The sequence below is a fragment of the Triturus cristatus genome, chromosome 6 (genome assembly GCF_964204655.1).
Source record: "Triturus cristatus chromosome 6, aTriCri1.1, whole genome shotgun sequence".
In the NCBI taxonomy this organism is placed as follows: Eukaryota; Metazoa; Chordata; class Amphibia; order Caudata; family Salamandridae; genus Triturus; species Triturus cristatus.
Genome location: NC_140589.1, coordinates 1,564,850,545 through 1,564,866,421, shown reverse-complemented (window position 1 = coordinate 1,564,866,421; position 15,877 = coordinate 1,564,850,545). Strand labels below are relative to the sequence as shown.

Here is a 15,877-nt window from a genome sequence, read left to right as displayed (position 1 = left end):
ATTGTTGAAAGTTACCACTGAACTCCTAGGCCTTGGGAAATCCCGGTCACTTCATTTTAAATTTCCGCTCTGCGGCCTGCAGCCGCGGGACTGGGTGGGTGCTGCAGCTGCTGTGTTCATTTGCTTGCCAACTAGTCTTGCATAGCCGTCGCTGGCCGCGGCTGACCCGGCCAAGTGACGTGACTGACAGCCGTCATGTATTGACCATGAAGTAAAAGTCAGTATCGCTCCATGCCTCGATAATTCACCACTCACCAATAACAAGATAACAGAGTACACAAGTCTGGTACCAGAGGGGGAACCTGTCAAGTGGGGTCTGTAAGAAATTGGGGTGTGCGCCCCAATCAAGCAGCAACACCAATCCTTGTCATGGTGAAGACACAAGCAAACCCAGGTTAACCTGTGCTGAACACTCTGGTAGCTTGCCACAGAGCAGACAGGCTTAACTTAGAGGCAATGTGTATAGTATTTGTGCAACATTTCAAACAGTAACCAAAGTGAGAACACCCCCCACAATAGGATCCCACGCCAGTTTAGAAAAATAGAGCAAAATGCAATAAATAAAACAAGGCCAAAACAGCAAGAATCCAATCAGTGGAATATAAGTTATGATTTTCAAAAGATTTTAGTGAGAACAGCGCCAAAAAGCACAAAGTGCCAACTTGGCATATCTGGACGTGCTGGCCTGTGTCAAAGACACACTTTCAGGACAACCACGACGGAGGGCAGGTCGGCTCCAGTCACCAGGTTAGGCCTGCTGAAGTTTACCTTCTCAAATTTGTGCCACAAGTTTAAATGGGAGAGGACCAGGGAAATCGCTGATGGAGGCTGTCAGCGTAGCGCAAGGGCCCGGCTGGCGTTGTGGGCAGGTGCTGCTAGAGCTTCGTGTTGGCAGTTCTCTGCTAGCGGATTATGCTGTAGCATGAAGAGGCCACTGCCGGAGCTTCACGGTGAATTGCAGTGCAAGGTCTTAGTGTAAACGGGCCTGTTCACAGTCGGAAAGGGTCCAAAATCTTGAATTCAGCTCCCTTGAGCCACACCAAGGTCCAAGACCTAAGGGGCACCACTTGGGTGTCAGGAACTTGCTGCAGCTGGGTCCAGGGGCAGGAGGAGGATGTTAGGGAGCCTTTTATGCCCCTGAGACTCAGAAGCCCAGCAGACTAGCCCTTGGATTCAATCTGGGGTTCTGGGTTCAAGGGTGAAGTTGCAGGTCCAGTCTCTTCCCACCCAGGCAAAAGGGCAGCAGGCAGAAGGTCAACAGTTCCTTTAGAGCAACAGTCCAGCAGAGAGGCAGTCCTTGTAGCAGTATAGCAGTCCTTTTTCATGGCAGAGTATCCACAGGTCCAGAAGTCTACTGAAGAGTTGGTGTCTGAAGTCCAGTATTTATACCCAGTTGGGCCTTAGAAGTGGGGAAGAAGCTTCTGGAGGTTTCCCTTTTAAGTCCTCAGGCATCCTTCCTTCCCTGTACTAGCGCCAAACTAACTATAGGGGGCATGCAGCCCTTTGTGTGGAAGCAGGACACCGCTTATTCAAGTGTAAATGGGGCTGTACCCAGCTCTTCCCTCCCATCCTGCCAGTAATGGTCCATCCAGGCACAACTAAGCTCCCTATTGTGTGTAGCTGTCTAGGAGGAATTCCTAAAGCTCAGTTGTCAGCTACACCCAGTCATGTAACCCACGTACAGGGTATAGGCACTTAATGGCTAAGCCAGAAATATGCAAACTTTCTAAAAGTCGTGGGGAAGTGGTCTGATTCCACCAAGTTGTACAGCCTCATTACTGAATGAATGAAATTCAAATAGTTCGATCCTTTATTTATCCATGTTTTTTTCTTCTTTTTACTTTTTAATCCTTTTTCCATGTCTGTTCAATTCGTTTCACTCATTGCAAGGTTATACGATGGTATTCACACAAACACAGGAGCACAACGGTGTTCCAGATGTCACATTTTTATTAAAAATTAACCCAATGCATTTCGGGATTAGAAATCCCTTCGTCAGGGGCATCTACAATAAAAAAAATAAAAAAAACAACAATAAAATGATTTTACAGTGCGTAATTATGATAATACCAATGCTACTTGCAGCCAAATTACTTCCATTTTTCTCAACACGTTTCTCAAATAAACATTCAATACAACATTACAAGTGTGAATAAAGGCACTACATAACGATAACACTCTCCAAACCGTTTTTAAAAAAATGCTTTTTTAACTGAAACACCCATACTAGTTATCTAAAATTATATCTGTTGACAAAAGTTATATGAACTCAATAGACCTTCGTGAGGTGAAGCAATGCTATTTTTCTATCATGTGTTAACATCTATTTGCTTGCACTTTAGGCTGTTTGGCTAATAATTACGCTTACCGTGACATATGATAACTGCGTTCCTTGTTATAAACCAACACTTGCAAAATCTCCATTACATTATTAAATAGTCTGCCGAATTCCAACAGAACGCATTCGTATTCCTGTGCGTGCCGAGGCACGCTTATCTCTTTGGATTGAAAAACTGCATCCATTATTCAAAGCCCGTTCTCAATTTTTCTCCCCTCCTAACTGCCCCCAGGTGATTAGTCATGTGTGCCTATACTAATCACAAGGAACAACCCAAAACTCTGGAATGATTGCGTGACGCTCTCATTACTCTTCCTCCTTAACTTGCTCAAACGGACCACGCGTTCCAGAATGCACAAAGCAAACAAATGCGTTTTGTTGGAATTCGGCAGACTATTTAATAATGTAATGGAGATTTTGCAAGTGTTGGTTTATAACAAGGAACGCAGTTATCATATGTCACGGTAAGCGTAATTATTAGCCAAACAGCTTAAAGTGCAAGCAAATAGATGTTAGCCCCTTGGGTGCCAGGCCTTTTCCCCTCCTGTGCCTGGCGCTTCCCTAGTGGGTGGGTGTCATGACGAGATAGTCTCGTCATGGGCACAGCGCGACTGTGCTCCATGACGAGACCATCTCGTCATGGGCACAGAAGAGGTTAACACATGATAGAAAAATAGCATTGCTTCACCTCACGAAGGTCTATTGAGTACATATAACTTTTGTCAACAGATATAATTTCACACTTGTAATGTTGTATTGAACGTTTATATGAGAAACAAGTGTTGAGAAAAATGGAAGTAATTTGGCTGCAAGTAGCATTGGTATTTTCATGATTACGCAGACTGTAAAATCATTATTATTGTTGGTTTTTTTTTTATTGTAGATGCCCCTGACGAAGAGATTTCTACCTGACATTACCTGAACAAAGACCACGATCATTCTGAGGACCGTAAGAGAATGCTCATAGATATGGTGATGTTTGCCTCCATAACAATGTGTTCATGTTTAATAACATCCTGTATCAGCAAATCAGGGGAGTGGTAATGGGGGCCAGCTTCTCCCCAAGTTACGCCTGCCTCCATATGGGGTGGTGGGAGGAGCTGGTCTTGAACACCACACACGTATTGGAGGTCAACAATAGGATAATAGTGTTACGATATATAGACAATTTATTTGTTGTTTGCAGAAACAGCCATGCAATTTGTGTCGGACATTAACAAAAATGAGATTAATTTGCATTTCACAGCAACCATAAGCAGCAGTAATGTAACATTTCTAGACACACAGGTGTACATTGTAGAAAACAGAATTGAGACCAAACTATACAGAAAACCGACGTCGGGAAACTCTACATTACATGCCAGCAGCGCACATCCGCGGCATCTCGTCAACAGTATTCCCTATGGCGAGAAGCTGCGGCTGAGGCGGCTACATAGCAAAAAAGGATCTCCTGACAGCACAAGCTGAATGTAGTAGTAGGTTCCGGGAAAGAGGTTATTCACACAAGATAATTGGGTCAGCTATTATCAAGTTGATGGCCCGATCTAGGGAAGAGCTACTGCAAGACAGGGTTGATGATAGACACATTGATACAGGAGAGGACAATAGAAGTAATGGGGACAACAGTAAAGACTTTAGGCTTATTTTGCAATATAGCAACCAGCATAATCAGCTACAGGCCATTATCCAAAGGAATTTGCCACTGGTCTTAAGTGACCCAATAATTGGACCAGATTTGCCACAAAGAGTGGCTTTTACGTATAGCCGAGGCCCTTCTATGAAGGACCAGCTGGTAGCAACAAGTCCTGAGTCCATAGAAACATCTAGCTTGCTTCAGAAGCACAAAGGATTTTACCGATGCCAATCATGCAAGGCATTTCAGCATGGAGAAAACAGAACTACCTAAAAAACACCGTTCAGTGACAGGGTTCATTCTATAAACAAACTATTAACCTGTAAAACTGATCACGCGGTATATGTCCTTTCCTGTCCTTGTAACTTGCTATATGTTGGGAGTACCAAATTACCTGTACACTAGCGGGTACTCCAACATCTCAGGGCAATAGGCAACCAAGACAACACCTACCCGGTAGCCCGTCACTTCAGAGACAGCCACCTCTCCAACAGTATAGAGCTAAAATACTTTGTAATCGACACAGTACCACCCAGCAGACGGGGAGGGAATAGAGAGGGTGCCCTGAGAAGATTAGAAACCCGTTATATTATTGAATTAGATACAAAGCAACCGAACAGGATCAATATGTCGGAAGACCTGTACACCTGTCTATAGTATAGCATGTTTAACAACTACAAGTACTAGTGTAGGAAATCTCAGTACACATTGATTAGGTCAACAAGCACAGAATACTAAATTCTAATATCAAATGGTTCACTCAATGGTGTCTTTACCCAATGTGGTTTTACTTTACGATCGTAATATAATGACTTTTACATTAATCTATAGAATTTTATATGGACAATGCCTATGAATTAGCACATTGCAACATTTTTTATGTGTTTACAAAAAGTATTTATACATTTTTATGAATTTCAATGGTTTTTTGAACTAATGCATTATGCATATACCAATGATTGAATTATTTTAAATCTTTTTATTATCCAAATGTATATTTTGTAAATAGATATTTAATGACATTTCTGATATATTTATTATTTATTAGTTGTTATACGAATATAATTCATATCAGAGCATTTACCTTATGATTCATTAGAAAGTATGGCAGGTCACATCAAGATCGAACACAATTTGAGTTAAATATAAACATAAAACAAAGGGCAATACTGATACACGAAACTACTGGCAACACTAAAACCGACATGCCGTAGTGGGTGAACTCGTGATATAACATAGTTATTTTCTCTAGTTTTTATAGTATCAACAAGGGCAATCTCGACCGAGAAATCAAAAAGAGTCTCGTATCTTGGTATTTTACCGTAAAGAGGATCGCAGGCACAGTCATCCAGGCTCAATGCGAGGAAGCAACAAACAGAATTTTTACAGCTGTAAGTAGCTTTTGGATTGACTATGACCCTAATGCTTTGCACAAAAAACCAATAAATACATAACATCGATACCAGTTAGAAAAGGATCTAACTGTGGCAACATGAATATCAATCATGTATTTGACCAAAAAGAATGGGGTCAATTTTACTAGCACCAGCACTTTAGTCACTATTAAATGAGCACTACTATCTTTTTTTAAATAACTTTTTATTAACATTGCTCATATCATCATAAAATGCAGGACATTGAGCACAGCGCATGCAGTAAAATCGCAATCTACAGTACAATAAAGGACCTTCGATGACACAAGTGAGGCAAATGACAGTTGGTATTACAGTCCCAATCCTCCCCTCGTCTCCCTTTACTTCCACCATGGCCCCCAAATTTTCCGCGAGAGCACTACTATTTTTAACTCGCACACATACCAGCAACACCCAGCGAATTTGCACATATGTTTCTGCACTGAGCCACGATAGGGTTTTAAGAATTTCATGAGACGCAGAACTAGCTGTTAAAAGAATTTGAATGACAATACAAAGGTATCATATAAATGTTGGGAAATGCACTAAAAGGAAATATAATGGATTGCTTTTGTATGAGTTTACCTGTCTATTCATGCCAATTCAACAATGCAATGTTGGACATTCCTTTTGAAACGGCACAGATATGAATTATTCAAGTATTTCTGCTATGTCCATTGCTGTATGTCACCACGTGATGTTTTATACGGAGCACTGTCACTTTAAAACTGAAAAAATCACTTAATTCTGTGTCATGTGATCAAGGCTCACCCCGAGCCGAAACGCGTCAAGACCGAGTAAGGCAATAAAAATATTGCAGCACGACATCGTGGTCCGTCTCTGTCTTTGCAAGCATGCTGAGGAGTGACAGAGTGTGTGGATATATTTATATATCTTACTGGCGGTCATCAGTAGGTAGTTATGGTTAGGACCATGTATCCATAGGAAAAGCATTTTTTCATTGGCCTATAATTTTGGCACCAGTAGACGAATCTTCAAGAAATTTTCACAAAAAAGTGTCAAGTTAGTTCTTATTGTGCATGAAGAGTTTTCGGGTGATCCATCTGGTGGGGCCGAGAAAAAGGGGTGTAAAAAAAAAAAGTGTGTTTCCCCATGTTATTTCCTATAGGACCTTTTGACATGCCTGCAGCCTGAACCGCTGGATAGAATTAAAGAATTAAACCAAATTTGGCAGAAAGGTAGATTTGGTTATGCAGATTGTGCTTTTTGCTATTTAGTGTAAAATAAGTTCAGTAGTTGTTGAGAAACGTATGAAAATAGAGATAGTGAGATCTGTGGCTGCGACAAATTCGCGAAAAATAACGAGCTCGTGCAGGGAAATGCAGAGCTCTGATTGGCTGTCAACACTTCATCCAGGAAATGTTGTCAAACAAAAAGTAAACAAAAGAAAAGGGGGCAGGGTAGGAATACACTGACTACCCTTTGTCTTAGGGACCCCTGGGACTCCGCCATGACAAAAAAGCAATTTTTGAAAACCTTTTGCCCCAAATTTGCGATGACATTGCTAATATCAAGAAAAATATATATTTTTTAAAACGCGCACACTCACGCTTCTTTGAAATTGAGCCCCCAGGTGGGCCAAGTCCCAGGGGAGTGCAAGTTTTTATATTTTAAAAAAAGGAGGGGGGTGCATGGGGCCCCCCTCCAAAAGCTTATTTTAGCCCCGGTACCGCCACCTCCCCAGGACACTATATGTATACGGGTGGGCACACTGGGCACGCCCGTGCCCCATTAACCACTACCTCCCCAATGCAAACAATGTAAAATAAATGTGGGGGCACACAATTCTTCAACCTGCAGCCCTGGGGACCACCACTTCCTACAATAAACATTATGTATGTGGCCGGGCCCGCTGTAAAATAAATGTGGGTGGGCCCGCACGGCCCCCGCAACCCCGGGGACTGCCACCTTCCTGGGGCTCAAAGAAAATAATGAAGGGGTCCATTGCGGACCCCCACCTTTGTGGCCACCACCTCCCTGGGGCTTAAATAAACAATAGAGGGAGGCCTCGCGGCCCCACTAGTTGAGACATGGGCGGCCCTGGGGACCACCACCCCCCAGGGCCGGCTCCTGCCTCCTCCTGAGACGCCCATCCTCAGGAGGAAGCTGTTTGCTTTTGCTTGGTGGGAGCTGAGAGCTCCCATCAGGCAAAAGCAAACATAACTCCGCTTTCTGCAAGTCAGAGCTGTTAAACAGCTCGGCTTGTAGAAAGCAGAATTTTCATCTGTTTCCCTGCACGCAAATATGCATGCAGGGAAACATATAAAAACATTGCCCCCTCAAATAGTATAACGGCTGGGCCCTGAGGCATGGGGTCCCTGGGGGACAAAATTGGCCCGGGGAGGGGGGGGGGGGGCCCTCCCCTATACATTTTTTTAAATGCCGGTCATGGGGAATGGGACCCCCCTCCTCTATTTAAAATGTATTATTTAAAAGGCCAGGCCCCGGGTGATGAAGTCCCTTTGGATGCTGAGGGTCCTTGGGGGCCATTTGAGATGTCATCAGTGATGTTACTTATCATGTCATGAGTGATGTAATATGTGAGATCATAAGCAGTGCATTGAGGGGGCATAAGTTATAGTTAGCTCAGGAACTATAACTGCTGAATTTCACTGGTTTGTTATATATATCAAGATCCTTGATAGTGGGAAATGCAAAGGAGTGGGACAACATGACATGTACGGCTTTTCACAGATCAAGAAACGTAGGGCAACAAGTAGTAGAATGGTGAACTATAAGTAAAGTATCACATATATATAACATTTGATAATTAGTGATTATGTTAACTCTAACTCAGACAAACATTCTCCTCCCCTCTATTACTGCACACCCATCATTCAGGTGCTCACCTATAAATAATGGGGTGGTTTCTTCGTTTGTAAATTCGTTGGCATCAGCTCCTGCCTGTAAAAGAATGTTCGTACACTCCAAGCTGCCTCGTCTTGCAGAAAGATGTAACGCGGTTTCACCCTCAAATGTCTTTGACTTTATATAACTCTTCGAAGCGGCTTAAAAAGTTGGAAAAAAACGAGTGTTAAGTTTTGTATCAATAAGTATTGCGATATATAGAAATAAGTCTTAATAAAAACGATATACTTTTTTTTTTAGTTAAAATGAGCCACATAACCTTTAATCTGAAATGATAATGTCCAACAACAGTACAAATGGAGTACGCTAACTCACGTTTTTGTCACTCTGCAGTTAAGTAACTCACAAATAATGGGTTATCTTTATGGTTCAGCTGCACGGCCTCTGTTGTTTGACCCCGTAGGGTGCAGCCCATGCACACACAATAAAGTAAGCCCTCCAAATAGCAATATGCTCTCTCACCATACCTTTCTGCAATGCTGCTTTTTTGCCACTTGCTAATTGCACTGACAGGTCAGCAAAATGCCTCACGGGGATGAGAACAATGCCGCTGGAATGCTGTTTTGTCCCGGGGCATTCACAGTGAGCGCCATTATAAACAAAGAGGGGCAGTCAGTCTCCCATCTGCGCGACTGTTTTTAAATGAAAATAACACAGCAAAACGGACTACCCCTCTTGGTTTTAGACACCAAAAGTAGGCCGATCCAACCGTGCTCGGATGAAAATCAACTAGCTCATGGACCCCCTCAAGAGGGGAATTTCCCTACAAGTTCCCCACCTTGAAAAAACACTCACACTGAAAGAAATGCTAGACATCGCTTCTAAACTTGTATTTTAAGTTTTCGTAGCCACCTATGATTGTTTGTCATGTAAAATATTTGTACTCTATTAAGACTGTGCTTGGGCTTCGAGAATTTCACGAAAGTTAGCCACAGATATCATGTGGAGATGTTTAGCAGTTCCACTGAGAAACCTGGGGATGACGGAGATTTAGGATGAAGCAGACCTAAAACCCACAATGCCCCCACAATATTTCTGTCATTTTCAGACTCGATTTTCCGTGACAGCATATACAAGTCAAAGTGTAAGACTAGAGGGATTTTTTTGTAATGCTCCTCTTCTCTAGAAGGCAAGGTACCTTTTCTTTTTGCAGCATAAAATAATTCTAAATAGCTAAGCAGTACCCCACGCATGATAGTGGGCATAAATAGCCAGTGGTCACAAGCAGGTATTAGAAGTATTGTCTGCCTTGCTTCTTCATCCACACGGTTATGCCTGGCACGAGTGAGAACGCATAAGACCAAATCACAGCCCTGCACATGTCTAACAAAGAAACATTCCAAATAAAAACGAACAACTTTGCATTTTTCTTTGAAGACGTTATGGTAAAACTAAATAACACTGTGCTTTAAGACACACAGTAAGCAATAACAATGTCCACAAGGAACTTATTTAAAGTAACACATTTTTCAATAAAGAGTATAATTATATACTCATAACTGAATCAATCACAAAAAGGAGAAGAACATTATTTCAATTAGATTTGAAGCAGTAACCTGGACACTTGTTTACTTCAGCCGAAGTAAAATTAATTTATTTTGCGAATAACAATTTAAGTGAACCCAGTGAAGTGATTATAGCCTTCAAAGTGAAAGATAAGTGAATAAGAATTCAAGGAAGGTCTTAAAAACAATGAGAGGCATTCAACAGTGGCATGAATCTTTCTCGCTCTCTCTTAGTTTGTGTCTCAGACACAAACTAAGAGAGAGCAAGAAAGATTCATGCCACTTATTCACTTATCTTTCACTTTGAAGGCTATAATCCCTTCACTGGGTTCACTTTTTCACTTTCTATTATTGTGCCTATAATGTCAAAAACTTGACCTTGAATGTTTATGTGAATAAATTGTTATTCGCAAAATAAATTAATTTTACTTCGGCTGAAGTAAACAAGTGTCCAGGTTACTGCTTCAAATCTAATTGAAATAATTTTCTTCTACTTTTTGTGATTGATTCAGTTATGAGTATATAATTGTACTCTTTATTGAAAAATGTGTTACTTTAAATAAGTTCCTTGTGGACATTGTTATTGCTTACTGCAAAATACCCAGTTCACAGGGACATATGGGTTGCTCTTGTGTTTGGCTATATTAAGACACACAGTGACATAACTGAATATATGCAACGCTCCACTTTGTAATTGTGTTGCTACAGGCTACTCAAGTATCTCGGGTGTATAGGAGACATTAAACTGGCACATTCTTCTAATGGGATTAGTTTTATTTGTGTAATACATATTATCTGGCATTTCCAGTACGCAATGGTTTTCTGCTGAAAGCAGGTTGAAGTTAAGACGCATGGTTACTGAATTATTTGATTAAAGTGGAAAAAAGACATCATTTATGGAACAAATTATGGACGTGTGCATAGAGCCACCTTATCTTTATGTTCAATTTGGAGCAGGTAGGAAATTGTAAACGCTTGAATTTAGTGTTCCCTTCATAGTGAAGTAATGACTCCTAAGAGAGCCAACTTGCACATCAAATGTATAAGAAATTGGGTCTCTAGTTGGCAGAGGTTTGCAGCCTGTCCAAGTGGAGACCACAATCCCAGTCGGGGTAAGCTAGATACACACGTTAAATTAACCTGTACTCACCCCCTAATAGCTTGGCACAGGTTTAGTAAAATAGAAAATATTTATCTGAGTAAAATGACACCAAAGCGACAAAAAAAACAATAAGTAGAAGTCAAGATTTACATTTTTAAAGTATAAATGCAAAAATAGTGCTTATAAGCCACTAGCGGTCAAAAGGATACTTGAGTTTGCAAGGGAAATGTACAAATCCGAAGTTCAGGCCGACCGCGATGGAGGGCAGGCCGGTTACAAGACTCCCGCAGGCCCCTCTGAAAAGGTACCATGGATAGAGCAAGTGTCGACGTTGAGAGCACGATGCGACCGTTCCAATTCAAGCAGTGGATTCCCTCAACATCGTCAAGCTCCAAAGAGATAAAGGCACTGCATCGAGCCACGCAGAGCATTGTCTTCGGGCTGCGCAGGCTGTGGTACCACTGTCAAACAGCCTCTGCGTCAGCGTCAAAGGGAAATGTTTCAGTTACAACCAGCGGAGTGGGGACAATGCATTGGTCTTTTAGCAAAACAGTTGCAAAGCCTAAGCTCAGGACTGGAGGAAGCACCTCTGGCAAGGGTAAGACTCACAGATAGAGTCCAGCAGCACCAGATGTCTTTTGTGTACTTGAGACTTCAGAAAACAGAAGGCAAGCCAACAAGCCCTTGGAGTTACTCTGAGTTCAAATAAGATAGTTCCAGTCCTTGTCCTCAGCCGGGCAGCGATCGGCAGGCAGCAGGGTAGCTCAGCAAAGCAGAGAGGCAGTTCCTCAGAACAGTCAGTCAAGGCAAAATGGAAATCCTTACAGCACAGCAGTCTTTACTCCCGCAGAATTCTTACGAGGTCCAGTAGTGTACTGTTTCGGTAGGGCCAGAACCCTAGTACTATTCACAGTTAGTATCTGTCAGACCTGCTAGCCTTATGGTGGTTTCTCCCCAAACTTTTTGCCTTACTCCTTCATTTTTGCTGATCTCGCTTTGTTTGCTGTAGGCCTATGTGCACTTTACCACGGCTGACCAATGCTAAAGTGTGTGTGCTCACTCCCTACATGATAAATTTGGCTAACACCCAATTGGCACATTTAATTTATTTGTAAGTCCCCAGTAAAGTGGTAATAAATGTATTCAGGGTCTGTAAATTAAATGCTACTAGTGGGCCTGCAGCACCTTCTGTGCCACCCACTTAAGTAGCCCTTTAAATGTTTCTCAGGGATGCCATTGCATTGTGTTTGTTCTGTTTTGTACTGTTATTTCGACCTGGCAAAATAAACCTTTTGCCAGGCCTACATCTTGTTTTTTAATACACATGTCAACACTAGGGTTGGTCCTAAACAGCCCATAGGGTATTTTGTGTGGTGTACTTAAAAAGTTGGACATGTACTTTTAACATTTACATGTCCTCGTAGTAAAAAACTCTTAAATACATTTTGCACTAATGCACAGGTTGCTTCTATCACAAGATAATATTGGGTTACCTTATTACATTTAATAAGTGATAATTTTTAATTGGGAGCAGGTGGGGGTGTCGAGTTAGGTTAAAGTGTCTAAATAATTGTAATTTAAAACCCTCTGTAATGGAAAAGTCAGAGTTAAAGTTACAGTTAAGAAAATGCCACTTGGCATTTTCTTGTCCCAACAATTTGATGCTGCAGCCTGTATCCTGGGTCACATGACTAGGTGTAGCTGGCATTTGGTCTTTGTGTATTACTCCCAGACAGTGAGACAAAGGGGATTAGGGTTTGGCAGGATAGGCCATCTCTGAATTGATAGGGGGAGGGGCTGTCACCTACCACACTTACTCATCACAAAGGTTCTGCCTCAGCACACTCACAAAGGGTTTCACAATAGTCTTTTGTGCCCCCGAGAAGCTGCAGTCAAGGCAGGGAGGCAGGAAATTCCAAACACCTCTGTGGGTGGAAACCTCCAGAACCATCTTCAACTTCAAAGCAGGTACCAATTGTGAACACTGGACCTTCAGACTCAACTCTGCAGTATACCTCTGGGTATGTGGAAGACTGCAAGGACTGCTACTCTGCTGCCTGAGTGAAAAGGACTGGACCTGCATCTTGAACCCTGGACCACCAGAGTGACTTAGAGGGCTAGTTGGTTAGCCTCCTGATCAGAGCCTTATGGACAGAAAAGGCTCCAACCACCTTGAACCCAGCACCAGGACTCTGTCTGTTGTGAGTCTTGCCCCACAATTTGTGACACCCCAGTCCTAGACCCTCGCAGCTCCGCATTGGAACTGCTGCTGTGCGACACATCCCTGCCGCAGGACTTTGCATTGTAGTTCACAGCACCTCAGAACCACCGCTGAACAGCACATCCCCAACACAAGACTTCTCATCATAAGCCTTTGTCAACGGTATCCTCAATGACAATGCAGGAGCTTGCATTGCAATCTTCGTTGACGGCTTCATTGCAACCGCCGGCAGCACAATGCATCCTCGATGCAGGACCTTGCATCACCGCACGCAGCTCATCGGAACCCCCATTGGGCTACCCATCCTCAATGCAGGATCTCACAAAGCTTCGCAACCAGGATTTAAGGTACTTTGTTCAGCAGAGATAAGATGGTGCCTGTAACCGACACGCACTCCATCACGGTCAGCCTCAACTTCTGATTGTCCTGGTCTGGTGCGACCAGATAACCACAGTTGGCACTTTGTTCCACTATCTTTACCCAAACTTTAAAATTTCATATCTCCGGTTCTACGGATTGGACTTTTGTTGTTTTGGTGTGAAATAATTGAATTACATTTCTTTAAATACTGTTGCATAAAAACTTTACACGTTGGCTTGAAATTAAAACTGGTTTTGTGAAGATACCAGAGGGTTGGGCACAGGTTAATTTGAGGTTGCTTGTGACTTCACCCTGACAGGAATTGTGGTTGCTGCTTGAGAAGGGGTTCTCCCCTCTTGCCCAGTTACACAATTTCCTACAGTATCCACATTCAGCAAGGTCTTGTGTTGCATATGAAGTTCTGAGATGACTTTAAATGGGTGACTGTGAAGCACAGCAGGTACAACAAATGAATGACCCTGTTCCTGCTGCTCTAGTAATAACAGCAATCACCCAAGTATCAATACACTAAATGCCTAGAAGCTGTAGATATACTACTATCACGGATGAACATTTAGTGGACACTAGTGGTGCAGACTATTCCAAAAGGCGAGACAAGGAATTGCTCATTTTTGCCACAATGGATAGGTACTCCTAGTGCATGAGGTGCAGTGGAATGTGAAAGCACACATCACTAAAGTCATATTTTAACAGGAAAATTGCCTTTCTCAAAAAGAGGGATGACATCCTGGAATGTAGTGGTTTTCTAAACTATTTTTTTCAATTCGGAGGCTGAAGGTCTAGAATCGATATTAATAAGCTCTCCTCTGAAGTGTTCGTAAAGAACAAGTTACTTACCTTCGGTAACGATATATCTGTAAGAAACATTAGTCAGTTAGATTCCTCACCTTAGAATATCCCCAGGCGTCAGGCTGGATCCGGAAAGATTTTTCGCCAGCAATACCCTTGCGCGTCACTAGGCGTCGTCTGCAGCTCCGCGTCCGTCGTCGGCGTCGTGATCGCCGGGATGACGTCGTCGGAGTACTTAGACGACGCCCTCGCATCTGTTCTTGTACATTGCTTTCCGCGCCAGGAACGCAGAGCCATGCAAGAGACCGACAATGGTGCCAAAAAATTCTAGGGCCCTGAAAGGGATGACCTCAACCCTAGATATCGGTTCGCAGAACGGGGAGGATGGGTGGGTCGGTGAGGAATCGAACTAACTAAGGTTTCTTACAGATATATCATTACCGAAGGTAAGTAACTTGTTCATCTGAAAAAAACACGTTAGTTAGATTCCTCACCTTAGAATAGATACCCCAGCAATACCAACCCCGGTGGTGGGTCTGCGAACCAAGCTCACACCAGAAAGTCCTGGAGAACCGAACGGCCAAAGAAGCCGTCTCTCCGGACTTGGCTGTCCAGGCAATAGTGTTTGGCAAACGTGTGCAGCGAGGCCCACGTTGCTGCCTGACAGATGTCCTGCAAGGGGACTCCCCGGCCCAGGGCAGTTGTCGCCACAGTGGCTCGAGTGGAATGGGCCCTCAGCCCTACAGGAGGTTCTTTTTTAGCCAAGGAGTAACAAGCTTTGATACACGAAACGACCCACCGATTGATGGTCTGCTTGTGCACCGCCCGCCCCTTCTTAGCGCCCACGTATCCAACAAAGAGTTGGTCGTCCACCCGGAACTGCTTGGTGCGGTTCAAATAAAAGGACAGCGCCCATTTTGGATCCAGACGGTGGAGCCTCTCTTCCTCTTTCGAAGGATGCGGAGGCGGAAAGAAGGTAGGCAACGTAACAGACTGCCTGATGTGAAAGGCAGTTACCACCTTAGGGAGAAAGGAAGGACGAGTCCTGAGAACAACTTTGTCCGGATGGTCAGAAAGAAAAGGAGGCTTAGAAGAGAGAGCCTGGAGCTCACTCACCCTTCTAGCAGAGGTGATGGCTACCAGGAAAGCAGTCTTAAGCGTCAAGAGACAAAGGGAACAATTATGTAGTGACTCAAAGGGAGCGCACATCAGAAACGTCAAGACCAGATTCAAATCCCACTGAGGCATTACGAAAGGGACAGGAGGAAACATGTGAGTAATGCTCTTAAAGAAGCGAGAAACAACAGGGGATTTGAAAAGAGAAGGCTGATCAGGAAGCCGTAAGAAAGCAGAAATAGCAGAAAGATAACCTTTTAGGGTGCCCAGAGCAGAGCCCTGCTGGGCCATGCAAAGAAGAAAGAGCAGAACCTCAGAAAGAGGGGCAGAAAGGGGATCCACAGCCTTTGATATGCACCATGCCACAAATCTGTTCCACCTGCAGGCATATATCGATTTTGTGGAGGGACGCCTGGCTGCCAGAATAACATTACAGACTTCAGGAGGCAAGTCAAATGGCATCAACTGCCGCCGCTCAATCTCCACGCATG

General features: G+C 43.2%; 1 protein-coding gene across 3 annotated transcripts in view; it reads right to left on the bottom strand.

Moving 5' to 3' along the window:
- ASB3 (ankyrin repeat and SOCS box containing 3) overlaps positions 1–15,877 on the bottom strand; it is a 529,701-nt gene that overhangs the window by 379,279 nt on the left and 134,545 nt on the right. For all 3 annotated transcript variants that reach the window (XM_085612718.1, XM_085612720.1, XM_085612719.1), the window contains exon 4: positions 8,254–8,412. In XM_085612718.1, the coding sequence (XP_085468844.1) occupies positions 8,254–8,412 (159 nt within the window). The remainder of the gene's footprint in view (positions 1–8,253; positions 8,413–15,877) is intronic.